The sequence below is a fragment of the Xiphophorus maculatus genome, chromosome 9 (assembly GCF_002775205.1).
Source record: "Xiphophorus maculatus strain JP 163 A chromosome 9, X_maculatus-5.0-male, whole genome shotgun sequence".
Lineage (NCBI taxonomy): Eukaryota > Metazoa > Chordata > Actinopteri > Cyprinodontiformes > Poeciliidae > Xiphophorus > Xiphophorus maculatus.
Window position 1 is genome coordinate 22,446,058 of NC_036451.1, and position 27,113 is coordinate 22,473,170.

The following is a 27,113-nucleotide window of genomic DNA, read 5'->3' on the forward strand; positions in this document are numbered from 1 at the left end:
TGATAGTAGAGACCGGAAGTGAGAATGCCAGCAGCCTGTGGAGCCACTTTACCCTGGAAGCAGTTCTTCTAATCTCATTCAGAGTGGGGATTCTTCGTGTTGTCATGTGCCTTGCGTTTCCCCAGCGGGCGAGGTTTATTACGATGGTGTCATGGCGGATATTATAAATCCAGAGAATGAGGAAGATCTGCAGGCTCAAGTAAGATTAAATCCTGCAGGACAGAGTGAAGAAAACAGAGTTTTACAGTAACTGTTGTAGATTGGCTGCATGGAGCGTGGAAGTGATAATCATATTGATAAAAGAGGGTGGAAGTGATCATCATATTGATAAAAGAGGGTGGAAGTGATAATCATATTGATAAAAGAGGGTGGAAGTGATAATCATATTGATAAAAGAGGCAGAGCGACTCAGTGCAACTTTTTCTTGAAATCATGCCAGGAACATTTAAAGCCCCAAACCAGATTATCTGTAAAATCTATTAAACTCATTTACTGAAAGTTCATCACTTATACAGTACAAAATATCACGGTCAACTTGACGTACAGGTTGCTATTTGTTTGTTGTAAATATGACAATTTAATCAACAAAATAAAAGCATACCTTCTCAAAAAAAAAAAAAAGCTTCCAGATACCTGTGGTGACATCACACAAGGTGACCGATCAGCTGTTGTATTTTGCTTGTTTTTCTTCCACTTTACCAGGCTTTTCATAAGATTCATCTTTGTATGCTTATAATTGTACATACTCATATTCATGCAAGTATGTATACCTGTATGTTTACAAGTATGCATACTATTGCAAATTGAATTTATTCAATTTGCGTTCTCGTAGAAATGATTTACTAGACTGATCACACTTCTGACCTCCAACTGAAACCAACCTGGGTTCTGCAGCCGATCAGTCACTTTTTCCACACAGGCCTACGCAGGTTTCAGGTTTATTTTTCCCCCTTAATAATGAACTCCACCATTTAAAAACTGCATTTTGTGTTGTATTAAGTTGATTTGATGTTCTGAAACACCAGGGTGTGACAAAGATGCAAAAGGGAAAAAAAAGGAAATCAGGAAGGGGACAAACACTTTTTCACGTCACTGTATGAATCCTCCTGATAAGCTGCAATCCTCGGTTTGGTGTGACTCTACCAGGAACGGGGTGAAGCTTTCCATTTTTAAATTTTTTTTTTGGTCAGTTGTACAAATGGCACACCTCACTGTGCTCTCCTGGTCTTGTGGTTGTCTGAATGTTATCCCAGCGGACTCACAATCTGCTGATCTGCCCAGTCAGCTGATGACGTGGATTGATGCAACAAATGTCTGACTAGCTGTGAGCTTCCACCACTCCCTCACTGAGGAGTGAGTCTTAGTTCCCTAATAACTCTGAGTTATTGGGGAACTCTTAGTGATTCCTATTAACTGGTATGTCACGGTTTAGGGATGTGTGTTTGTAATGAAAGCAATTATCTTAATTATCGATTAACCTGTTGATTATTCTGACAATGAATCAATTAATCAGATAAGATAATTGGCACATCCTGTTGATTTTTTAAAAGCCTTTCTTGTAGTTTTGGAAATGCATTACAAGATGTAAATACATAATTCAATCCCTTTTTAAATAAAAAGATAAGCATTTTATTGCCTAAAATGCAACAGCATAGCATTTATTTAGTGAACACTTTTAGGATGCATCTGCAGCAAAAAATACTTTTAATATCAACATGTGAAAAGCTCAGCTCTCTCTGTTTGACTTAAGATCAATAAAGTGTAGAGGCAATCCTTTTATTTTTTCTACTATTTGATTAATAATTGAATAGGACAAGGTTCTTAAGCATTGCTTCTGTTGTTGTTTTTTTACAGAATTTGAATCAAGTGAAGCTAAAACTGATCTCTGCCACTTGATTAATGTTTTTTTTTTCATCTAAAGTGAAAAATCTGTTTTTTATTTTTGTACAGTTTTGGCTTAAGTATTGCTCTGAGGATGTCGCTCTTTTAGCAAATAGCCGTTTTTTTTTGAATCTGTGTCCTCGAGTTAACGAGTAATCGATTCCTACATTAGTTGAATAGTTCAACAATAAATTAATCACGATTAATCTGATAAAATGTTTCGGCCTTAAATGTTTTTGTTTTACAAATATAAATTTAAAGTAGATAGGAATAAAATGGCTCAGTCTGAAAGTTACCTGTTTCTCTTGTGATTCTGTCCAGCTCTGCATTGTGAGGAATTGGGCATCACTCCTTTTTAGCCCTTTTGCTAGAAACAGTTTGTTTTAGCGTCTGTTTCTTTAAGGACTTAGTCTGATTCTTGGTTTTGCCCTAATTATTGCAAAACCATATATATATATATACAGTACAGACCAAAAGTTTGGACACACCTTTTAATTCAACGAGTTTCCTTTATTTTCATGACTATTGACATTGTAGATTCACACTGAAGGCATCAAAACTATGAATAACACATGTGGAAATATGCACTAAACAAAAAAGTGTAAAACAACTGAAAATACCCCTTATATTCTAGTTTCTTCAAAGTAGCAACCTTTTGCTGTGATTACTGCTTTGCACACACTCTGCATTTTCTTGATGAGCTTCAAGAGGTCGTCACCTGAAATGGTTTTCACTTCATAGGTCAACCTGCCCTGTCAGGTTAATAAGTGGGATTTATTGCCTTATAAATAGTCATGAAAATAAAGAAAACCCATTGAATTAGAAAGGTGTGTCCAAACTTTTGGTCTGTACTGTATATATACTGCTCAAAAAAATAAAGGGAACACTTAAAGTGTGAAACACCTGTTTAAGTGTTCCCTTTATTTTTTTGAGCAGTGTATATACTGTATATATATATATATATATATATACAGTATATATATATATATAACCCACAGATCTATACAGATCTCTACAGCGCCATCAGCTGTACTGTGAGAATTTTAAAGCCCTCCACTTGTTGAAATTCTGTAATCACAGTGTGGATTAACCAGGGATTAAACTTTGAAGACTCTTAGACTAGTTGGGTTTTTAAAAAATTTATTTTGCTTTCTAATTGGATTTTTCTCATTCAGATCGAAGAGGTCGAAGCTTTGTCTTCTATTTACGGAGACGAGTGGTGTGTGATAGATGAAGCGTCCAGGATATTCTGCATCAAAATATCCAGCGACGCCGAGGAGCAGAAACTGACGGCATGCTTGCAGGTGGAAAACGGGAGGAGAAAGAAAAAAATCCCTGCATATAAATCTCAAGCATTTCAGCTTGTTCTAAAACTATTATTTTCGTCTCACTGTGATCAGATAATCCTTCCACCCGATTATCCGAGCGCAGCCCCACCCATCTATCAGATCAAGTAAGTCCATTTGCCTTTTTCTTTTTCATTTAATATGAAGGAGATGCTGCTGATTTGAAAGAACAACGTCCCACTCAAAAGCCCACTCCGCGTCCCACTCAATAACCCTGTGTTTGTTCTCGGCTTTTCTAGTGCCGCGTGGTTGCGAGGCTCCGAGAGGGCCAAATTGGCAAACAGCCTGGAAGACATCTACGTGTGAGTGCTTTTCTCGTAATTTCTGACTTCACAAGGAGATGCTGCGCGGCGATATTAGTCACAACAAAAGCTTTCATTATCCTTTCTCGCAGGGCGCCCGTCTCTGTGTGTGATTTCGAGCTTCCGCCCTCACATGCGACTATTTAATTTTCAACAGGGAGCATGCGGGGGAGAGCATCCTCTACCTGTGGGTGGAAAGAATCAGGGACTTCCTAGTGGAGAGATCCCACAGCTTTGGACCAGGTGAGGAGTGTGAGAAATGAGTTCCGTGCTGTGAGCCCCGCAGGTCGGTGAGCGCTTTAGAACGACCCCGAGTGGCTTGATGTCCACCTGCGTAGCTTCATGCTACTCTGAGCGCTCACCTGGTGGCTTCATCTGTTAGTAGCAGCCAGCTGACTGTTTGCTGAGCCGACAGTTGGAAAACATGGAGGGTTCTTGAACGGAAGGATGCCGGAAAATTGCAACTTACAGTGAACAGATTCAGTATATATAAAACTTTTTCACATTTTGTCACCTGAGTGAAGTTGCTCCCCCCCCACCGCCCCACCTTCATCAAATCAGACAAAATTGCTGTCAAACGTGCAGGTTTGTGCAGCAAAAATATTTGTGCCGCTATCATTTTAAAAATATGAAGAAATGATCCTAGAGGTCACGAAAGGTCAACCAGCCCCGCAACCTTCTTCAAATCAGACGAAATGGGTATCAATCAACTCGACTCCGTTTGTGCTGCAAAATTTTTGTTTGTTTGTTTGTGCTGCTTTGGCTTTGACGATATTAATGAAAGGTTAAAGGTCAAAAGGTCCACCAGCCTCCCCCCACTTTTATGAAATCAAATAAAATTGCTGTCAAATGTTGTTTGTGCTGCGTTTGTGGCGTTTGTGCAGCAAAAAATTTGTTGCAGCCATCCTTCCTACCCCCTGTAAAAGTGGCGTGGTTGGTTGATCTTTTGACCTTTAACCTTTTATTAATATCTTCAAAGCCAAAGCGGCACAGATAAAAAATTGGCTTGACACCAATTTTGTCTGATTTGAAGAAGGTGGGGGGGCAACTTCTCTCAGGTCATATACCTACATAATAACCACAGACTTTAGTGTGTTTTGATGGGAGTTTATGTCATATTGTGCACAACAATTGGTAGTTCATAAAGGTGGAGTTGACGAATAAAGTTTGCTTTTCTCTGTGTTTTTGTTCTACAAATGACAGGAAGTTCAACCACTTACTGGACAAAGTCCACATTTCTCCTCATGATGTCTCGGCTAATTTGTTTTGATTTGATTTCTGTCATGTTGCACAAAATCTTACCACATATTTTTGACTAATGTCCAGTGCAAATATCTCGGTACAGCTGAAATAAAGACATCACTAACTTACAAGTAACTTCTTAGCAATATACAATAGTTTGTTTTAAGTCAATAATACCCAAATAGTGATAAAAAAAAAACAAAAAAAGCACCAGTTCTGTTGGCAGGTTTTTAAAAAACATTTAAGATGGGAAAAATGTTACATCATGCATGAAACATCTGCCATTTAAACAAAGACTTCATATATTGTAAGTATTCAATAATTACTGACTTAAGACAGACTCCTATATCTCGCTAAAAAGTTGCTTCTAAATTAGTTTTGTTTTATTTCAAGTGTACGAAGAAATTCTCATTAGAAACTTAACAAAAACTCCTTCGCAACATGTTGTGATCGTTTGAGGTGTGCCTCCATTTAACTTAAATGTCAGACATTCACCTATCAGAACCTTACAAAGCGATGACATCATCAGTTGAACTCTCCCAAACCCGATAAGAATCACAGCCATCATAGTTTGTGCAAACCTTTCAATTTGAAGAAAACCTAAAAATATTCTCACCATTTTACAAAGAAATGCATCATTTCAATGGTCCAAGTGACCTAAAAGTTCAATCTGAGTTCATGTCACACGATGAGAAATCTTTATGTCACTTTAAACTCCTGGTTTCACCGTTTAGCCACATAAAACGCACATTTGAAACACGTTACACGTTAAATAATCACTTTCGATCCAGCCAAAATCTCCGACCAGCAGGTGAAGCCTCATCTAGATTCTCCTCCCTCCTTCGTTCGGCTCCCTTCCTTACCGGCGTATCTTTCCGGTGAGGATCTAAAAGTGCGATAAGGTGAACACAAAGCCCTCGTAAAAAAAAAAAAAAAAAAAAAAAGGCTCCACGCTTTGAGTGACTTCACTGAATTAAGATCCGTATCTTCATAATGCACCCTGTTGCTTCGGTGGAGCCGTTCCCCTGGCGTAAAACGCCAAAATGCTCCTCAGTTCTAAACGAGGTGCGTTTCTGGGTGTCAGTCTCTCCTCCCTCTGTCTCACTTATCTGACACCGTGCTCCTACCGAACATTATACCTTTTTAGCAACAAGCCAGACAAAAAAAAAAAAAGAAAACACGAACCCGCCTCCCCGTTGTGGCGTGTCCCAAGTCGTCTTTTCGGTGATTCATGTGGTAATAAGTGTAACTGGTCGCAGCCCCTCAGCCCAGGAGTGGGACCGTCGGCTTATTCATTCAAATGACAGCCACATGGTGGGAGAGAGAGAGGCGATAAGGCCGAAGCTGCACACTTGACAGAAAAATAAAGGAAATGAAAAAAAGCAGAAGGGATGACAGGGCACATGAAAAGTGAGGAGGGATAGAAAGGCTTTGATGATGAAGTTTTGGATGAATCAGACCACACTGAAGCAAAAACAATGAGCAGGAGAAGGAAGAAAAAAAAAACACATTGGAGAACAAATATTTGTTCAACTGTACATGAAACCCACTTACCTTTAATGGATTTTGGCTGTGTGTGTGTTTCTGTTGAGCTCTCCCTCTCTCCCTGTCTGGTGTGTGTGTGTGTGTGTGTGTGTTGAATACACTGTAAGAAATACTGAGCTTTTCATTATGAGAGTAAACATGGGAAGATCTGCAGTGCACATTTGTCTTTTCCTGTTTTCCTGGCGGCCGTGTAAGTTTTAACAGCGTTTACTTTAAAAGGGGCCGATGAATGACATTAATGCTCATGTCTGCGTGTTCTTAATCCTTGAGTTCTAATAGTCGTGCTTTAATGCATCCTATTATGCATGCCAGGCCGCGTGCAGCCTTGTTTTTCTGACCTCTGTTTTGGGAGGTTTTTCTCCTCCTGAAAGCTACATGTTTTTTTATGATAATGTTTCGTTTGCATCTCCCCTCCTGCGCCCTTGACTGTCTTCCAAAAACGTGTCAATAGCATGTTGGCGAGTCACACGTTCGCACTGCGCTGCAAATGTGTGTTAATCCACACTTTAAATCAGTGCCAGGTAGTTGCTTTTTTCAAGTAGCATTACTTGATCGCAGTGTGCCATTTACACCTTCAGAAACGAGAAGCACATCTGCGGCCTAAAGCTTCAAATAAGTTTGGGGCGGGGGAAGAGCAGCAGGAGGTCGGGCTAATTCACTTTTCATGTTTTCATGGGGTATGTTGAGAATAACTAACACATATCTCATAAATGGACTTATTTTCCAACATCTCGACGTTTCGTTGTGAAAACCCCACGGAGACAATGAGGATAATCAGTGTGATATTAGCTGTCAGCAGCTTTGGAGAATCACGCTGTTCATGCTTGCGTTGCTGAAGTCTTTGTGGTTGTGCGGTTAGATCCGAACTGCACAAGGCCGCCGGCAGAAGTACTGCTTCATCCTTGCAGCATGAAGCTACGCAAAGTACGGCGGTATGTTATAAATACAGATCTGAAAAGTGCGGCCTGCATGCAAGTTCACGGTATAACACGAGAGAGATGATCTGTGAAAACAACCAGACTACGGCCATCTGGGGAAATGCACCACTTGGTCAGAAACAACCAATCGGAGCCAGTAGGAGTGGGTTTTTTTTTTTAGCACCGTCAATCAAGCCCGTGTACACTCTGCTCAGACCCTCCCCTTTTCCCTCTGCTATGCTGCAGTTTCTTTGCCACACCAGAGCCTGGTGTGGATGCTAATGCTAGTTAGCATGGCCAACGATGACACTTTTCCTGTAGTGTTTCTCCGCCATTGGCACAGCTGCAGCGCTTAGACGAGCGTGATTGACAGCGCCTGAGTGCAGTGTTTTGTACGTTTTTATCAGAGTGTTGCAGGTAAAATAAAATTTTAAAAACATGCCAAATATTTTCAAATTTTAATTGCATGAAACTAAACAATGGATCTCTCTCCACCTCAGTTGAGGTCTACCTTGCGTCGGTATATCACACCAAACGCAAACAGAACACTTTAAAGTGTCCAGCCGGATCGTGACAAACTAATTTGTTTTAGCGGTGTGAATACTTTTGGATCGCACTATGTTTTTGCATAAATAATCCTGGAATAGGTTGTCAGCTGACTTTAACCACACATTTATTTATTTTCATTGCCTTAGCATTAGCAATCACTATGATAATTATAATGTGATTTCTCCCCTCCCCCCCCCTTTCTTGCTCATATTAATACGTCGCGTTTATTTTATCCCTCTTCAGTCATTCAAGAAGAAAAAGTGAACGTAACTGCCGAGGAGGACGTGGAAGACGATGAAGACGTACCTGATTTGCGCGTTCTCGGGGAAAACGCAGGGAAAACCCACTTCTTCCTGGATCAGGCAAACGGTATAGCTCACTTAAATCGGCACCTGCTCCATTTCCGATAAAAAAGATTTTATAATCACGTGCGACGCTGCCCACTTACAGATGAAGAGATACCGCCGATTAAACATGGAAGCCTCATCACGGACCGACGCAGCACCTTCCAGCCCCATTTGGCACCTGTGGTCACGCCAGGACAGGTACAACACATGCACACATAACGTTTATGACAATCAAGAAAAAAATGTCGTAATTTAGACAAAAAAAAAACTAAACAAAAAAAAACTGTTGTTTAGTTAAAGTGGATAAAAGCTAGCCAGAACGGTATATGACGCCTAGAGGGAACTTATGAACTTTCTGTAGATTGGGTTTGTCTAAATCTTCTGATTTATGCCGCTGACTGAAGTAAAAAAGATCTGTTTTCCACTTCCTGCATATTAATCTTACTCTTTGGCTCGTCTTAAAAGCTCCCACCTGCTGCAAAGTGCTAATTGGTCAAAAATATTAGCAGATGCAGCTGTCCTGCCGGGACGCCACGAACCGAGATGATGGAGGCCCGTAATGTTCTTGAAGCGCTAAGTGCTACTACTGCTAAAGTAATTTTGAAAGGAAAAAAAACAACAACATATATATATGTATATATATGGGTGCCATATATATATGTCACCTTCCTTAATTAAAGCAGTAAGGTGTTTATATGCTGTAAACAGTAAATGGAGCCAATGGGCTTCAGTTTCAGCCAAGTTTTTCTTCCAGCCAACGGTTCTGCTGGAACAAAGTTTGTTCACACACAAGGATTTTAGGAGCCTTCATTTGTTTTAAACACACTTTTGAGTGAAATCTGACTTGGTTGCAAAAAGAACAAAATATAACCAAAACATTATGCATTTAAAAATATTATTACATTATTAATTCTGTAAAAAGTCACGTACTGTAAAAGAAATGCTGCATGCTACTGGCAGCTCTGCCTCAATTCATCCTGTAGCTAATTTGTACCCTGATTTTGCGCCTTCCTTCTCCCATTTCTTACTTGTCAGAAAACCAGTTTGTTACTTAATTATTGCATGTCTGTGTATTTAATACATGTGTATTCATGTAACTGGCAAAACTCTGCATTATGAATTACTTTTCTGAAGATTTAATATTACATTAAAATCTCTACTCGCATGTTTTTTCTTTTTCTGATTTTTCTTGGGGCCGGCTTACCAGTCCCAATTAAATAGACAGATTTTGACTTCCGTTCAAAGCTTCACCAGAGGGACAGCAGCTGCGCGTCACCGCGGCTGGTGACACAAGAATCAGTTTTGTTTTGCACAGATTGCACAAACGTCTCACCAAATCAATGTTTGATCCCACTCCTCCCATTTACTCAGAGTTTTTTTGTACAGGGAGACGGCTTAGCTACACAAACGCTGTTGTTTGTCTTAGCTTCCTGCTGAACAGATGCCCCAAGATTGCTGTAAATTTCTCTGTTAGATTTGGTGCTTATGAGCTCTGCAGAATAGCTGAGCTGTTGGTGCAGCTCTGGCTTAAAGTCTCTGATGGGTGATTGTGATGTTAGTTAATAACAGAAGTCTTAGGGCATGAGTTGGGACTTTCACACCGACGGTTTATGATTTATTCTGTCACCCGGCGCCGTCAGGGAGGAGTGCATGGCGTCATCCTGGGCCTCAGCAGCATTTAGGCTCTTTCAGTAATATTTTAAATGCAGACAGAAGAACGTACCTCAGGACTGATCGTCGATTGCAAGCCTGGAGGCGGTAAAGCTGTATACAACACGATGTACGGGATGCCAGAGCTGCCACAAATGTTTGGGCACTGTGTTGCGTGAACCATCCAACACAAAATGCTGTAAGATGGAGAGCTCCCTGCAAGTCATGTTTAATATTGATAAATGTGTGTATGTGAAACTTATGTGCTGGAAACTACAGTAGAAAAGCGAAATAATCTTAACTTCTTTTTGACGTTCAAACTCTCACAAACTGATAAATGGGAGGTTGTAGGGTTGGTTAATTTTATCCTTGCAACTAAGTTTGTTTTGTAAATCCAAAAAGGCGAAAATGCCAAAAAATATGGCAGTGCTTTGACATAAAAGCAGATAAAAGCAGCATGACTCTGTCCAAAAAACATCCACTTGATCACAAAGTTTTTATACAGTTGAATGAATATTTCCATTTGTTCTTTTTAATGATCCGATATTATGTGAAAGCAGGTTTGCACTCTTGCAGTTGATTAACATGGATATTCTATTCTATTCTATTCTATTCTATTCTATGTTACTATGTTACTGTTTTCTCTTCATCAATGAAAAATAAAATCTGCATTCTTGCCATTAGTGATCACAGAACAAAAGTTTGGCATTTAATGCTGTTTGTGTTTTATTTTTGCACAGTGATTGTGTATTGAGCAATATTATGGCTTTTCAATATTATGTTTTATGATTCTAGACTATTATTTTCTCTCCTGCTCAGGGACTGTAAATGGAAACCATCTTAAGCTAAATCTGGTGCAAAGCATCCCTTGTTAATGTTTTTTGCAGTTTATTCAACATTATCCTTGTTAAATAAACTAAACTAATTATTTACTCAGTTTACAATCTGCGAGGAAACGTCTCCTTGCTTTTTTCTAATTTGTTTTTACTTATGTACTGTAGAAAGCACCAACTTTCTGAAGTTTATAAGGAGAACATACTTGATTGTATCAGAGCTAAGAATTATTCATTAGTTTTTAGCCTTTTTACTCAAAATAAAAAGTTTAGGACTTGGACTTGACTTGGGACTTCTTTGTCACTTGGGAAACTACAAACCCTAAATTATATTGCGAGTAAAAGTTGCTCAACCGGTTCTCATTTGCATGACATGTTTCAAACATGATTAGATTTTGCAGTATTTTGTATTTCCAAACATTGTAGCATCTGTCAGCACCACACTTGGAGCTGCAGTATATTTTTGGTTTTTTTTCAGGCAGAAGCTGCTGAAAGTATCTCAAACTCTGACACCATGTCCACAGATATCGTGCAAATGGACTTTTTTTCCCTCCCCTCATGTCCAAATGGAAATGGCTCTTTCTTTAAGAAAAAAAAAGGAATAGTCTTTTCAAAAATGTCATTTTGGTTGTCTTTCTGGACTCTTAGCTGTTGTATATTTTTGGAGGCGGTGACACACGACCCCTTTGTGGAAGCTCAGTTCTAGTCTCTGCCCTTCAGCTAAAATACGAGTGAAGCCGCTCTACACAGAGGTGTGTCAAGATTATTCTCCCCATCTGTTCCCTTCTGTCCAAGCAGTCCAGATTTTCTGCAAACTTTCCTCCCAGCGTCCGTTTTGTTCTGTACTGAAAATATGCATGATATGGCGACAATCCTTGGCCCTCTTGTTCTGTCTTTGAGTTTTCATGTTTTTCTTTCCACGGATAACTCAGCCTTTTTGCTAGTAATTTTACTGATTTTTAAAACGTTCTAGTTGGTCTGGGCTTAAAGAGATGTTCCGCTTCATTTTATTTCAGGTTGAAATGTACAAAAGGAGGCGCATGTTGAAGTGCCGGTTGACACTGCAGCTACAGGAAAGAGTCTGGAATAAAAACATAGAAGTAAATAAATCACCCAGATTAGCAAAAGAAAGAGGAATAATGAAACATTTCAATTCACAACGTGTCTTTTTTATTTACTGTATTTATAGCTGATCATTGTAGTTCTTGAAAACTCACATGACTGTAGTGATGTAATTTCAGGAAATGCTTGCTCAGCGTTGTGTTATTTTTTTTGTAGATTCATTCAGAACATGTGATGCTGTGTAACCATTAGACGGCATTAAAAATGGGCAACAGGTTTTGTTTTACTAGCTTTTACCCAAAAGTTCAGCGCCTGGCAAATAGCTGACTAATCTGCATCAGTCAGCAGCGGCAGACTGAACTTATGGGTTATTCATAACGCAAAGTGTTGCAGGTAGAACTCCTCCAACACTCCTGGCTTTAGCACAGCGCTTTATAAACTCAACAATGAGCTAACAGAGGACAAAGCCGAATGCCAGCAGCCGTCGCTCATGACTGTGTTTTGTTTTTCTTCCCTCATGTGTTTCAGGTGAAGATGGTCCTGGAGAAACTTTATGAAAACAAGAAGATTGCCAGTGCCACTCATAATATTTATGCCTACAGGTTGGTAGTGTCTACACAAACCTGGTGGAAAACACAATTTTATTTTCATATTCCTTTATTTAGTCAGGTAAACCCCCGTTGAGATCTAGATCTCATTTTCAAGAGGGACCGGAGCAAAAATTTGCAATACATAGCAACCTGGTTTATGAGTGAACGAAGAAAGCTGCATCGTAAAACACAGTGTCTGAGCTAGACTCAGTAAAGCATTGAAACCTTCCAGTTGGTCCATTTCATACCAATACCAAACGTCCCTAAAGTTTATTGATTTATGGTTTTTACTTGATAATGTGGGCTTGTTTGCATAAAGCTACTCTGTAGGCCAATTTGTGTGTTTTGCATGACGCCGATTAAAATGTACTGGCAGTAAATGTTGTGTCATAAAGGTAAATATTACGTTTGCACCTACCCTAGCACTTTTCTGCCTTACATTTTTATGGTGTACATACACGGCTTCAGGTGTATGACGCGCCAGCATCGCTGCTCTTCTATGCATACATGATGCTAAGCCAGGCTGCTAAAGATTTGTTGATTAATTACAAAATCTGCCTGAGTGCTACTCAAATGTTATGGGAATTAATCAATAATAACATGATTTAGCTCATGCTGCGCTATGCAGAGGCTCTGTCTGCACTGATGTGGAGTCACTGACCTCAGCATTCTGAATGCTTAAGGTGGCTGATAAGATATGATGATTGAAGACTTCAGCCTTGAACTATTTATTCACTTAGTTGCTCTCATGTGTTTAGAACGCTGAACTTTCCTCCTAAAATGGTCAGTTAAACCAAAAATATGATCATATGACTAATAAACGAAATAATGCTGAAAATCTGACAAAATTAAAAAACCCAGTGAATAATTAGTTGAAGAAAGTAAGAGTTTTTAAACATACTTTTAATCCATCTATGGTTTGAGCTATGCAGATATGTGAAGATGCGTTATTCCGAAAAAATTTTGCGAGACAATAAATTGTCCCAGAACTTATTGCGATAAATTATAATATTGCTGTTTTGAGACCATTTTCAAGTAACATAATAGTAATAATGGCATAAAAATGCAAGAACACATTCTTAAGGATCAATAAACATTAAATTACAATGCACATTTGAACACTGGAACTGGAAGACATTTTAAATATCCAAAATAAATAAAGAAAACAACAGAAACAACAAATAAAATGAATTATGAACTCTGTGTAAACAAAATTATCTTTCAAAAAAAGGGATAGTTGAGACCAAAACGCCAGACTGATGACTTTTATCATTCAGCTTTTGGTAAAAAGTGAGAGAAAAGAGAAAACCGATGAATCAAGCAAATAAAAATTATTGAGTTTCTTTTCATTTATCTTGTGATTCATTTATTTATTGTTTATTGTGACTACAGTAGTTGAACCTCTCCACTACAGTTGGGTCTTAAAGCTTCATGGGAAGCTGCCGGTTGTTTGGTCATCAAATATGGAAGAAACAAACAAACAAAGAAAAAAATCATTCAGTTCAATGAAGCTAAAATTGACATCCGGACACCACAGCTTTCTGTAAAATGTTGCGCTTTTATCCAAATATGCACAAAATTGGCCTTGTCACGAGCAACACGCTGATCTCTTCGCAGTTTTAGACGCGCCAACATAGATGGAAGGCTGCAGCATCCAAGCAGCTTTATGATTCACTCTCCTGATATCCTGTTTAACAAAACAGTGCAGTAAAATATTACTGCTTGTTTGCCCACAGATTACTCCTGTTTGCTTTTTCCACATGCAAGTCGTTCACATCGTCAAGCAAATTTTAATATCAGACAAAGGCGAATGTAAGCTGAGTCAACACAAAATGCACCTCATTTAGTAAACGACGAAGCGTTCTAAGCCGATCTGACCCTCTGCAGAAATATATTTCACACCTTTTTTTTTTTTATCTCAAATGATTGTTTGCAGGCTGTGTTGAAATTCCAGTGTGACCGCAGCGTTCTTCGGCTCAATCTCACCAGCAGCAGCCGGGCCTTTTTGCTGCACCTGCACAATCGATAGGTCACTTAAATTGAATCTGACATGAAGCAAGCTAAAAGGCAAAACATCATGCCCCCATCTCAAGAAACAGAGTAGATTGCAAAAAAGAAAAAGTCTCAAGACTTTTGGAAGCTGGCAAACCTCAGTGAGGGTTTGTACTTAGACAATTCATCGAGGAGGCCTCGAAAGTATTTAGACTGCAAGTGTCGCACTCTTTAGTTTCTTTTGTTCCCAGAAGACTTGCCTTTGTCGACGGAGTTAAGAGTTCTGGTCTGCAGCAGAAAATCGTGAAGGAAAATGTCTTGTTATTAGTTTGTTATTACTTGGTTTGTGCAGCAGGATAAAAAGCAAGTCTACCTCTTAAAGGTTTGGGAGAAAAAAAAAAGCAAATAGTCTGGACTTAAACCTTAAAAGCCATTGATGCCCCAAAACCCTTCAATTGCCAGTGAGCTCATAATATTGGGACCTTCTTTAAAGCTGCAGTAACTGTAACTTTGTAACTTTTACAAAAATGTGTTTTTTTAAATTAATTATTATTTTTATTATTTTTTTTTTTACATATTTGTTAAAACTGTCATGACGCTATAACTTGAGACAAATAATGTTTGAAAAAATTCAGGTCCTCCACCTCCTTCCTGAGTCACTTTTGCTTGAAGAAAAGCACCGCTCCCTGTCAAAATCAGCCAATCAGAGCCAAGAGGAGGCTTTAATGCTGTCGGTCATCCTCGTGTATGTGCTTCTAAATGCGCTCAATAGCACAGAAACAACTTACCGCTACAGGAAAGCTGTCATCATCATCATCTTCACCATCTGTAGCTATACTAACTAGTCTGAGAATTCATGGCTAGCTGTCGGGGGAGGATGTGAGCGACACATACATGAGGGTTATTGACAGCGCTAAAACGGATTGGTTGTTTCTGACAGAGCTGTCTATTTGTTCAGATGGCAGCAGGATCATAGGTGGAAAGGAGAAGAGCCTCTCCTTTCCACCTTTACATTTTTTCACACATTAACAGTCATATTATGCCGTCACGACATGGTGATAGTTTTAACAAATATATTAAAAAAACACATAATTAAAAAAAAAAAAACTTTCATATTGCAGCTTTTATAAATATGAAAATTGCGTTCGTGTAAAGTTTTTTATGTTAAAAAAGACATATCGTCACAAAAAAGCAAAAAGAAACCAAATCTATGAAGGGGCGAAAACCATTTTCACTGTTCTGTTCGTGTTCATCCTTCATAAAAGTAACTTCTGTAACGGCGGCGCCCGAGCCGCTGACAGAGAGGCTTTTGATTGTGTGCCACGACGCCAAAACTCGGTGCACAGACCTGTCAGCTCGCGTCAGGGCTCGTTATAGTTTGTGTACAGTCTGTCTGATGTTATCAATCATAATTTATTTAAGTTTAGGGTTTTTTGTGCTGCTGCAGCTTTTTGCATGCAGACATCCCTCCCCATGGCAACGCTGAATCCACAGAGCCTCGTCCTCACGCGAGGAGATCCAAATTAACTCCTGAACCGAAGTGTACTCTGCGCAGAACATTTTTGGTGAGCTTAATATTTAAATTTGCCCTTCATCCTGGAGTTAGTGTTACAGTTATTAGTGGAGAAGAGGAAAAGGTGATAATCTACTCCTCAGAAGGGACCGCTACTGCATTAAAACGTCAAACAGTTCTGGAGCAAATGAGAGGCCCCCCTTCACACATCCTGCCAAACTGTGGCTGCTGCACGCTGTGTGTGTTTGTGTCTCCTGACGCATGTGTCCGTGCGCTCTCTCTTTTTTTTTTTTGTTGGTAACACGGCCTAATGAGGTCAGCGTCGGACTGCCTGGGCGGCCATTACTCACTGGGAAAAAGAGATGTTGACATTTAGACTGCTAAACGAAGTTTCTCCTGTGAAGAGGTTGCCGTCGGTTGTCACGGCGTCACCCTCTGACCTGAGCGTCCGCCAACCTAATGCTAAGCCGTTGGTATCTTTCTCTCTCTCTCTCTTGCTCTCTGTTGCAGGATTTACTGCGAGGACAAGCACAGCTTCCTGCAGGACTGCGAGGATGACGGCGAGACCGCCGCGGGGGGGAGATTGCTTCACTTGCTGCAGGTTATCACTCTCGTCCGGTCCGCGCCTGTCGTTCAGCCACACGCCAGGCGGCCGCCATTGTGTGCTGCGAGGCTCCCAAAAGAGTCGCCGAAATTATTTCCAGTGCAGGACACACAAAGCTTTTGTATTTACTCTTTTTTTTCTTTTTACGTTTTTTTCTCGTCGCTCGGTATTGATATCACATTCCCATTGTTAAATCTGCCGGCCGCTTTCAGCTTCTTGTGGCTTTTGCATGTTTAATTGGTGTCTGTTCTGAGCTGGCCTGGTAATTTTCACAGCCTGCATAATTTGGCGTCTGCTGCGACTTTTACTCAGGGTTTGTTATCGGTAAGCAGCTCTCCAGAGAGCGCTGCAACATAAAGCTGAGCTCTTCTGGTTGTTTAATTCATCTTGGGTTATGGGCCTCTCAAGAAACATTGATGAATGAAGCATGAATGAGATCTTAAACAGTTAAGGATGGGTATGGATTTTAACACAGCGACTGGACTTTTTTTCTTCTTATTGTACTCTGGTACGAGAATCTTATCTATCCTAGTGAAAGGACAGCTACTTCCAACATAAATTAATTCTAACAAAAGTACGGTAGGCCCATTTATTACTGCTACAGCTGGAAAGGTACAGTGGGAATAATAATTGTAATGACAGAATTAGATTTAGTTTTTCATTATTTAGCAGCACTACTTCCAGTTGCACTCCAAGTGGAACATGTCTTGGCCTTATGAGGGGGAGGGGGAGAAGAAGGGGGAAAAAACTGAACACTCCTAGAGTTTATCATATCGGTTGTTTATAGTTTCTACTATAAGTACTAAGCTCTTTTTTTAAAGATATGATCAAATATTGCCCTGGATCTATTGAACTTCTCCCTGCCTGTGCAGCGTTGACAGAGCAAAGAATCCCTCCTTGTCCTCACTTCTGAAAAACTCAGCCTCACTGACATGTTCTTTTCTCCCCATCAACACCTTGAAGTTCACCCTAAAGTCTGTGTTGCCATAATATCTTATTATTTTTGACAAGTTTCACCAGGCGTGGCTTTTCTCACCTTGTCTGGTGTCGTTGCTCCCTCCATCCCAGGGTTTGTGAAATAGGGCTGAAAACTTTGAGAGGAGAAGGAAAAGTGGGTACAAGTTCAAGTTTTGAAATTTGATAAGTCCCGCATGTTGCTTAAGACTGTCCGGTTTTATTGATTTCCACGTTGGGGGATTTAGTCCCGCTGTTGCATTTATGTTTACATTTATTATTGCTTATGTCCAAAGGAAGTTTTAATATACAAAGAGCGACAGGAGCATGTTTGACGAGGTGGATTCAGGAGATGTGTGAGAATAGAAACCCTGCTTCTACATTCAGAAGTCAAGTGAAGCCCAATAAAGTCAAACACTCATGTTTTTATAATATCTCATAAATGTAACATTAAACGTCTTTCCTATTAGCAAGGGACAGTCGCAGACTTTTTTTTGTTTGTTGCAAATTACAAGTGATTTTGCCCTCAGGTCAGCTTTTGTGCTCGTCCTTCCAGAGAAATTGAATGAATGCAAATTCAAACACCAACACAGAGGCATTACGCAAAATTTCTCTGGCTAGGAACTTTGTTCGCTCCAGTTTGGTCTCCGTTATTAATCTCTTTATTTCTGATATCAAACCGGCGTTTGTCCCTTGGCTGTGCTGTCAGATGGCACCGTGATTCACACGCGCACACAAACACGCACTCCCACATCGCACTAAAAACGTCCAATTGTCCTCACACTTTTTGTTTCCCTGTAAAGCTGAATGAAAGCCAGTGTGAGGTTTGTGACAAAACAAGAAAAAAAAGAAAAAGAAGTTTTCGCCGTAATGAAGGCTCAGCCGTGACTCGGAATGGGTTCTGTCATTCTCATTACCAGCAGGTGCTGCGTGGTGTCAGAGCTCTTCCAGATGAGGCCCGTGACTCTCGTCAGAGTTCAGACTCATTCGGGAGGTGACGGGGGGGGCGGGGGGGGGGGCTGCATCCTGCTGCAGATAGAAATCCCTGTGAATGAATGGGTCGGCGTCTCGTTGCAAAGTCTGCAATTTGCTGCACTGAATTCAGATGAGTCAAGCTGTTCGCCTCCCAAACACCGAGACACGTTTTAGAGCAGATCCAGCACTCTGAAGTGAGCTCGGAGAACTGTCATGAAAGGATGAACTGAACGTGATGTCACTCTTGTTTGCACGATCCGTTCTCATTGTCTTCCTCCGCAGCTCGTACGTAATCCTGGAAAACGCAGGGAATGAATGATCAAAGTCTGCAGGTTGGCGGAGGAGCAGCAGCGCGGCCGTTTTTATTTTTTTTATTCTTCGCGCGCCCTTTCAGCTCACGTTCGCTGCTCTCTCATGTGCCTCATTATCATACATGAGCTCTGAAAACCAGCTGTACTCTGTCTCCTGCCAAAAACTCAATAAACGACAGGTAGAGTTAGCGGTTAGGCGATAAACACGGTGGAGCATTTTCGCAGCTAAAGAGCAGAAATTAGAGGTCGGCAGGGAGAGGAGGCCGAGCAAAATGAAGGCATTAGGCCAGAGAGGAATGCGGATGTTTGGGAGGGAGTTCATGGTGTACGCTTCATGTTAGACTTCATGTTTTGCTTTTTCAGAATCGCAAAATCTGTCTTCATAAAGTTTTAAAGCGGTGGCCTGGTGGTGGCCACTGACACATATTGGGTTGAGAAACCAAAACCTGAAGTCATATCAGGGTACGGGAAGTTTTATTATTCTGTTGTGATATTTCCAAAGTGATACACCCAAAAAGAGACATGCATTTAAATCAGCTAAAAATAAATGAATACATAACTATACAAAGTGTAGAAGCTCAGTCTCTAATGGCTTAAATGAGAGACTCCTCCACTCAGTTCCTCCAGACTAGCGGCAGCAATTAGCAAACGCCTTCATGGTGGAGCTACGCGTCGGCTGAGCTCATTTTCTGAACCACTTCCCAGTCCAACACATCTGAGAATCGTTGGGAACGGCTTATTGGGCGAACATCGATGTGATGACGTACGAGAGACAAAGTGTCTGATAGAGCAGGAGCTTCTTAAAGAGACAGAAGCCCAATTTCAAGGCGTCAAATTGCAAAGTCAAATTTCTGACCAAGTCTCATTTGGTATATAGAGTGTTTTTATAACCACTGATTGCGCTATAAAATGGAAAATATATAATACCGCCCCTTTAAGAGAGAAATGTAAATATTCAGAAGCATACGTTAACTATCAACAAAATGGACGTGCGTTCAAGCAGCATCTTTTCTGTCATTAAAATGTAAATTCATTTCATTCTCCTCATTTGTCTTTAGAGTCTCAGTGATTAATATGCTGATCACTTTTGCGCTCAATGTGCAGTTATTGTTGCAACATTACAAAGATTGGCTTTTTTGCCCAAATGTGGTCGTTTCTGGTTCCTTGGTGAATAAAAGGGAGAAAAGCTACCGCTAGGGGAATTAATTCATTACAAAACAGCCACTTCCAAATCAGTGCCTGACATATCTGCTCTTCTTTTTTCTTTTTTTTTTATCATTTCTTTACACTCCACAGCTTTTTTTCTTCTAACACTAGCACAAATAAAACCAGGAAATAACAGGGACTTATCTCATCCATATCAGCGTCTGACCTTTCTGCTGTAACGGCCTGATAGTATCAGGTCTTCCAGCCCGTCTTTCACGACACGCTGGGTAATGTTCTACTTGTGGCACTCTCGAGGTGCTGAGGCATTTACTGGAAGAGCTCTCTTCTTTCGGGCTTGTTTTCTCCAACCTCATCGCTCCCCTTCGAGCGCCGCCACCCGTTTCCTCCTTTAGATTCGTGCCAAGTGAATGTGGACGTGTTCGGCGATGAATAAAGATGGATCTGATTCAGGCGGGCGTGCTTGCAGCCAGATGTGAATGGATCCCCCTCGAGTCGCAGATTGTACTTTTTGTTTGCGTTGCAGCTCAGAGAGAAATGTTCCCCCCATTTTTCTGTTTTGGAAAATTTACCTTTTTGTCCCTGAGAAGAGAAATGGTTGCGAACCATTTTGTCCGCAGTGTTCCCTGATGGCGGCATCGTCTTACAGTGGTATAAAACGTGGTACTGATTAAAAAACAAGATGTTCTGAGTCAATTGGTTGCTGAAGATAACGGCGGATCAGATCAACTACAAGAGCAACAGGAAGAATACAATGAAAACTGTGAGCTTTTCGTTTCAAACCAGCTATTGTTGTATTTAATTTTTGCTCAAGGATTACCTGAACTGCATCGCCAGACGTTCCTTGTGCCACAATTAAACTCAGAGCTGATGAGAAAAGAACTGCTCTCCACTACCAGAGCAAGACCCGAATCCCACAGCTATAAAGTCCAACGACAAAAGGCGAATTTCTGCTCTGAGCAGAAATTGCTTCTGCTCTGAGCAATTTCCTTCTAACTTGCTGGACAGGAAAAAGATTTATTTCAAAACTGTCAAAGTGTTCACTGGAGAACGTCTAGAAAAGCGTTTTGCGTACGCTGAGTTTCTGCGTTCCCATGGAGACGCGAGAAGTCTCCTGATGCGTCTACAGAGACTTCCTGTCTCTTCATTGCTCGACAAGACGGGTACTTTCCTCTGTTTCTCCAACCGTTGTATTAATAATTTAGTTGACAATGAATTATTGGTTAAAATTATTAATAATTACATAAGCCAGACACCAACTTGAGTTCTGATTCCCAACCATTTTGATGCCCCCCGGTGAGGTTGGTAACATTTTTGGTTTCCATAATTCTGACTCGGTGATCAGTTCTCCTCGGACCTTAAGCAGAACTCAGAATCATGACAATATTTAACATTTTCAATCCCGTCAGTCCTGACTGTCAGACCCCCAGCTTTAGATTGGCAGCTGCGACTGAAACATTTCATTCCAATCTATCCACTATAACACATCTGGTGTGAAATATTCAGCTGCCAGGGAGAGGTGACATGACGGTTTATCTGGAATTTGCAGTCACTTCGCCTCTTGTGTTTGTCTCGCTGCAGATTCTGGACGTGCGGGATGTCGTGGTGGTCGTGTCTCGGTGGTACGGAGGCATCCTGTTAGGGCCCGACCGCTTCAAGCACATCAACAACTGCGCCAGAAACATCCTGATGGACGAGGGATATGTCGCCTCCGCGGTGAGACACTGGAGGGGGATTTTTGTCAGCGTCTTTATTGCTAATTTTGTTGGATTTAATTTACAACAACCGTAATGAACATGCAGGAGTCTTCATGAATGTTGATGATTGTTGTCGTGAAGTGTTATTCGGTAAATAATGACACTTTTAATGCAAAGTTGACACTTTTAGTGAACTTTAAAAGAACGTTTTAGTGCAGCGTTGCATTGAAAGTGTCGTTATTTGCCGAAAAATTCAAAGTTGGCCATTTTAATGGGCTTTTAATGCAAGTTTTTGTACAGCTTTGAAATGAAAGTGTCATTATTTACCGAATAACACTTCATGACATCAGTCATAAACATTCATAAATACTCTTTCATGTTCATAACAGGTGTTAGGTCATGCTTTGACAGTGTCACGTCAGTGTTATACACACCGCTTCAAATAAAGTGTTACCCATCATGACACATTGAATATTTGATTCAAATCTAATCTTTAAGTGCTTATATATATATATAGATATCTATAGATATAGAAATCTATAGATATAGATATCTATATATAGATATAGATATCTATAGATATCTATAGATATAGATATCTATATAGATATCTATATACATAGATATCTATATAGATATTTATGAATATCTATATAGATATCTATATATATAGATATCTATATAGATATCTATATATATAGATATCTATATAGATATCTATATATATATAGATATCTATATCTATATCTATAGATATCTATATCTATATAGATTTCTATATATATAGATATATCTATATATATATATAGATATCTATATCTATATAGATTTCTATATATATAGATATATCTATATATATAAATATAATTTATTGCCACATCTAAGAACTTATTGAGTAATTTGTACTTTATATAGCTTTATAAGGGATTCTTATTTTCATAAATAGGTAAATATATTTTTTACACTTTCCAATTCCACAGCATATAGAATGACCTTAAACAAATGAGAAAAAGCCCTTCAACAAAGGGAAGAAGTTTGATGATCTTCATAAGTCAGGAAGTGGCTAATAGTTGCTAGGTTACTCTTCCCCTTTTGAATAAAATACATAAATTAATTATTACACGTTTTCAAAAGAATTGCAATGTGGACACATTTTAGTGGTTGTAAGATTTCTCTTTTGTCTTTGGTTAAAGACCAAAAGCCATTTCTCCCTCTGGTCTGAGACTCACATGTTTGTTTTGGTTGTATTTACCCACAATGCCCTGCGCTTTAGTTCACTTCCTGCTGTTGGAGCGTTCTCTGCATTCGAACCGCACCAGAGTTTACTTTTTTTTTTTTTTATTTTGAATTTTGAATGATAGAAGTATAAAATAACACACAAATGAACAAGGAATTTCAAAAGACACATTTTTTGTACCACAATAATCCTAACATGCTGAAAAAAAGAGTAGGAAGAAGTGAGAAACTTATGAACTCCAACCCCATAAACTAATACAATGTTTTCAGATGGACCCTCGTTATTAAATCAAATAATCATAATAATAATAAACATAGTTTAATTAATTTTCCATTTTATCTGGGTTTACATATGTCTAAATCTATACATCCATACATCCATACCCACACACTCATATGTATTAGACTCAATTTACATGTACGCATTAGTGCTAACTCTCACCCATATTATATCCTCCTTTTCTAAAAACATGCTCTGTATGAGCTCAGGTAACAGTTTATTTAACTTGAGCAATTTTAAATTCCACCAGATCTTCAAATTTAAGGATTCTAGATTTTAAGTCCACTTCAGTCGAACTGAAGTGGACCAGAGTTTGCTTTTTTTGTTCCGCATCAGAGTTTGATTGCGCGTTCACAGCTCCCCAAACGAACAGGGCCAAACTGGGCTGGTGTGAACAGTAGAGGGCAACTAGTCAGATGCTATCAAATCATGTCAATTTGTTCAAAAGCAGTGTTGAGTTTTCTCTCTGCTTCTTACGCCATTTTACCTCAACATTACAGGGTTGAGCGGCAGCTGCGAGTCGGACCATAGCAAGTTCCACACAGCTGCTCTGAAATCCTCTTTCTCGAGAACCTCATTAGCTCCTTTTACAAACGAGTGCTTGGTTTCAGCCAAACGTTTCGTCCCCGTCGGACTTCGGGCCCAGACTCTGTGACAATTTTTCACGCTGGCTGGCTCTGCAGGGAGATTTAAACTCACAGGAGATTTAAACTAATTGTTCTTCCTAAGTGAAACTCCTACCGGCCCATCAAAAGTCTGAAGATTTTGAGGAGGTCAGAGGGGCAGCTCAACTATCCTGGTGCATATCTCGACAAAAGACAGCTTCAGCTGTGTAACAATGGCAGAGTTAATGAGGGCCCAATGAGACGGAGACTTTTTTCTCTCTTTTCGCTGTTAACATTTCAGAACACAACGCGAGCTACAACAGATTAATAATAGCTCCAGCACTAGTTACAACTTCCCTGCCTGATGCTTCGCTGAGTAGATCTTTTCTGGTGAATGTTTTCATTCATAAAATGGCCGACTAACTAGTAATCAAAAATATGTTCCTCGGCTTTATAAGGTCGTTTGTTCTGTAACAAACCTCTGAGGCCTTTGTAAAACAGCTGGATTTATGCAGAGACTAAATTACACACAGTTAAATAATAGCTGATTACGTACCTTCTGGAAACAATTGTTGCGAGGGATACCAAGCACAAAACACCTTTCAAGGTTTTATTTGCAATGCATTTTTTACAAACGATGAAGGGTTTTAATTCCATTCTGAGCTGCTTCATGTGGCTGTACGTTGACAAAAAGGGGGGAAAATGTGATATTTTTATTGCCGAGATGATGAATCTCACTATAATGACAAAGGCGCGACATCGTGGTATCCAGCTTGAGGTCCGTTTGGATGTATTTTGCTCACTTTTCGCGCGCCTGGTCATTAATTAACGACGCATCACAATTCGACGGTGGCAAAAGGGGGGGAAATGTTCTCTTGATTATTTAAGTGGTCGCAAATTATCATGAGGGAAATGTGATTGTCTCGAACGAGTTTCATTCCAGTGTTTTCGGTCGGTGTGGAGAGCCGCGGCTCCCCTTCCTAATGGCTGCGCAGATTGCGACGGCGAAGCCTCTTCTCTGGGGATAATTCGTGTTATTTTTAATCTGCGGACATTTTTGATACGCTTGCGATTCAAACGGCTTGCCCACACAAAGAGGAGGCGTGAAATAGCGAAACACAAGGCAGCTAATGCTCCTGTCAGAATACAAACATGTGTTGTTTTCTTTTTGTTTGTTTTTGACCCAATGGCGAGCCCGACGTCCCCAGAGTGAGGGGATTTTTCACTGTGGGCCAGCGTTGTCGCAGAGATCCAATTAGGAACAGGGTGAAACTGATAAAAATTATTTAAGAAATTGGCTAGCCAAGAATCTTGGCAATGACTTTATTCAAGAAAAGAAACAGAACACATAATTAACCCTGACGCTGCAGCCGTTTTCATTTCCAAGGCGATGCTACTGATTGAAACCTTATTAACAGCATCTTTTTTTACTCCCCCTCTTGTCGAAGAGCTCTGCCAAAGTTGATGCCGAAATTGGATGAAATCTCCTGGCACCTGAACTGGGAACTAGGAAGTAAAAAAAAATAAAAAAAATAAATCCTTAGAGAAAACAAGCTGGACGGCCATTTTTACACCTGAAGAGCAAAAGATTTCTGCCAGTTATGTTGCAGGATATGAGTCACTTTATAAACGGTTAGACAAAACTCAGAGGAAAACCTGCGTTAAATCGCCAAATCACCTTTGTATGCATGACTGTTCAGGAATTTGACATTTTTTGGGAAACATTCGTCTCCCTGCCGCATGCGACGGAGCCGTGGCGGCCTACGACCTGGGAGGCGTCGCGGGCAAGGCGGGGGATGTTTGATAAGAGTACTTAGGAATGCAATGTTTAGTTTGATGCAATTATTAGAATACATTAGAGCAGTGTGGTGCACGTCAATCACCTCATTGTAATTTGCACATTTGCACACGCAGCGGGAGTTTGGGCTAGAGAGTCTGTCACGAGCCACAAAGCGGCACTCAAATATTTTGCGAGAGGAAAAAGCTCTGGCACAATTAAATGGAGCACCAAGGCAAAAATAATCATTAGTCGGCTCGTTCTCTAATTCCGTCCTCTTTGTTTCACAGGATGAGGCCTGCAAGTCGGGAGCAAAGACCAAGAGACCGAAAAGCAAGAAGACGAAGTGAAATTCAGAGGAAACACGGATTCGCTTTGCTTCTTAAATAAACGAGAAGCCTCCCGTTTGGGTGACTTTGTCAGGAAGTTGAATTCGGTTACTTATCTCTTTAACTGTCATTTCTTCTTTCTAAATAATTTACTAAAAGTGCTTAGCGAAAAATATTTAAAGCGTAACCAACCTCCAGATTAACTTTTATTTTTGCTGAGGAAGTGTCTAAATTTGCAATTTAGGGTTCCATCTTCTTGTTTCTTTGCCCACTTACTTCCTCCTCCTTCTCCAGATCTGGCCGTTTCTATTGGCTCCGCCCACTTTTGTGGAATTTTGTCATAACTTGCCACGGTTGTGCTTTCACGGCGGGGAAAAGTTACACTTTAAATACGTCCGAATTGTTCCCATTAAAACCACAAACTTCAGTGATTTTGACTGGAGATTTATATTTCAGTCCGACACAATGTGGTGCATGGTCCCCTTAGCGCCTCTCGTCTGCTTTTAGCAGAAAAGCATCCAAACAGCATGATACTGCCAACACCGTGTTTCACCGGTTGTTAAGAGGGACCTAGGGTATTTTCTGCCACCTTCTTGATTTTGCTTTGTCCTGTACCAACTCAGGCCAGTGCATATCGGGCAACAAAAGGTTCTTTTATATTTTCACCAGAGGAGACTCTTCTTAAGTTCTGTCTTACTGTACCGTATGTATTTATACTGATATTTTTTGGAAACCTCAAAGGAAACATATTCTATCAAGAACAAGCTTATGTTGGTTCTTTATATGGTTCTGATTTTTGCTGAGACTAAATTCGGTAATTTTACACATTATTTAAGGGCTTTGGGGTAAAAGATGATTAATACAAACTCACTCCACACTTTTCAGATTTTCAACCCCACACATGACAGTTATGCACTACTTCATTTTGGTTTTTTCAATGCCCCTACAAAAAAAAAGAACCCTGAAGTTTCTGGTTTTAACATGTGACAAAAACAAATCCCACTTCTCTACGTTGCTGAATCCTCCGAGTCTGAAATATGCGTTTGTTGACCTATAAGAAGTCTTCGATGAGGTGTTTACAGCTGGACTTATTTAATTAAAAAGAAACCATGACATCAACAGACTGCGTTTTTTTTTGTTGAGAGAAAAAAAAAGAAGAAAGACCTTTTCTCCAAAAGTTCAACTTCAGAGTTCGTCTTCCATCCAAATCGGAAGCCGAACTAAAATTTCACGCGCAGTTTGTCCAGAATTTCACAGAAATGTGCCGATACACATCAGTGCTCAACAAAATGAAGCATCACCCCCACAGATGCCCTCTCACTCCCTCACTCTCTCTCACTCACACACACACTCACATTATTCATATGCCCAATTTCCCCATCCGCATCTGACATCCGCATGAAGCCTGTTAA

At 40.0% G+C, this 27,113-nt stretch overlaps 1 protein-coding gene across 1 annotated transcript; it reads left to right on the forward strand.

The window, feature by feature from the left end:
• impact (impact RWD domain protein) lies at nt 1-26,820 on the forward strand. The gene is made up of 11 exons (XM_005795539.3): nt 1-199; nt 3,057-3,185; nt 3,282-3,334; nt 3,467-3,529; nt 3,687-3,772; nt 8,026-8,151; nt 8,233-8,327; nt 12,203-12,276; nt 16,280-16,370; nt 21,359-21,493; nt 25,663-26,820. The coding sequence occupies exons 1-11, from the start codon at nt 152-154 to the stop codon at nt 25,720-25,722; spliced, it is 960 nt and encodes a 319-aa protein (XP_005795596.1). The 5' UTR covers nt 1-151; the 3' UTR covers nt 25,723-26,820.
• The last annotated feature ends 293 nt before the right edge of the window (nt 26,821-27,113 follow it).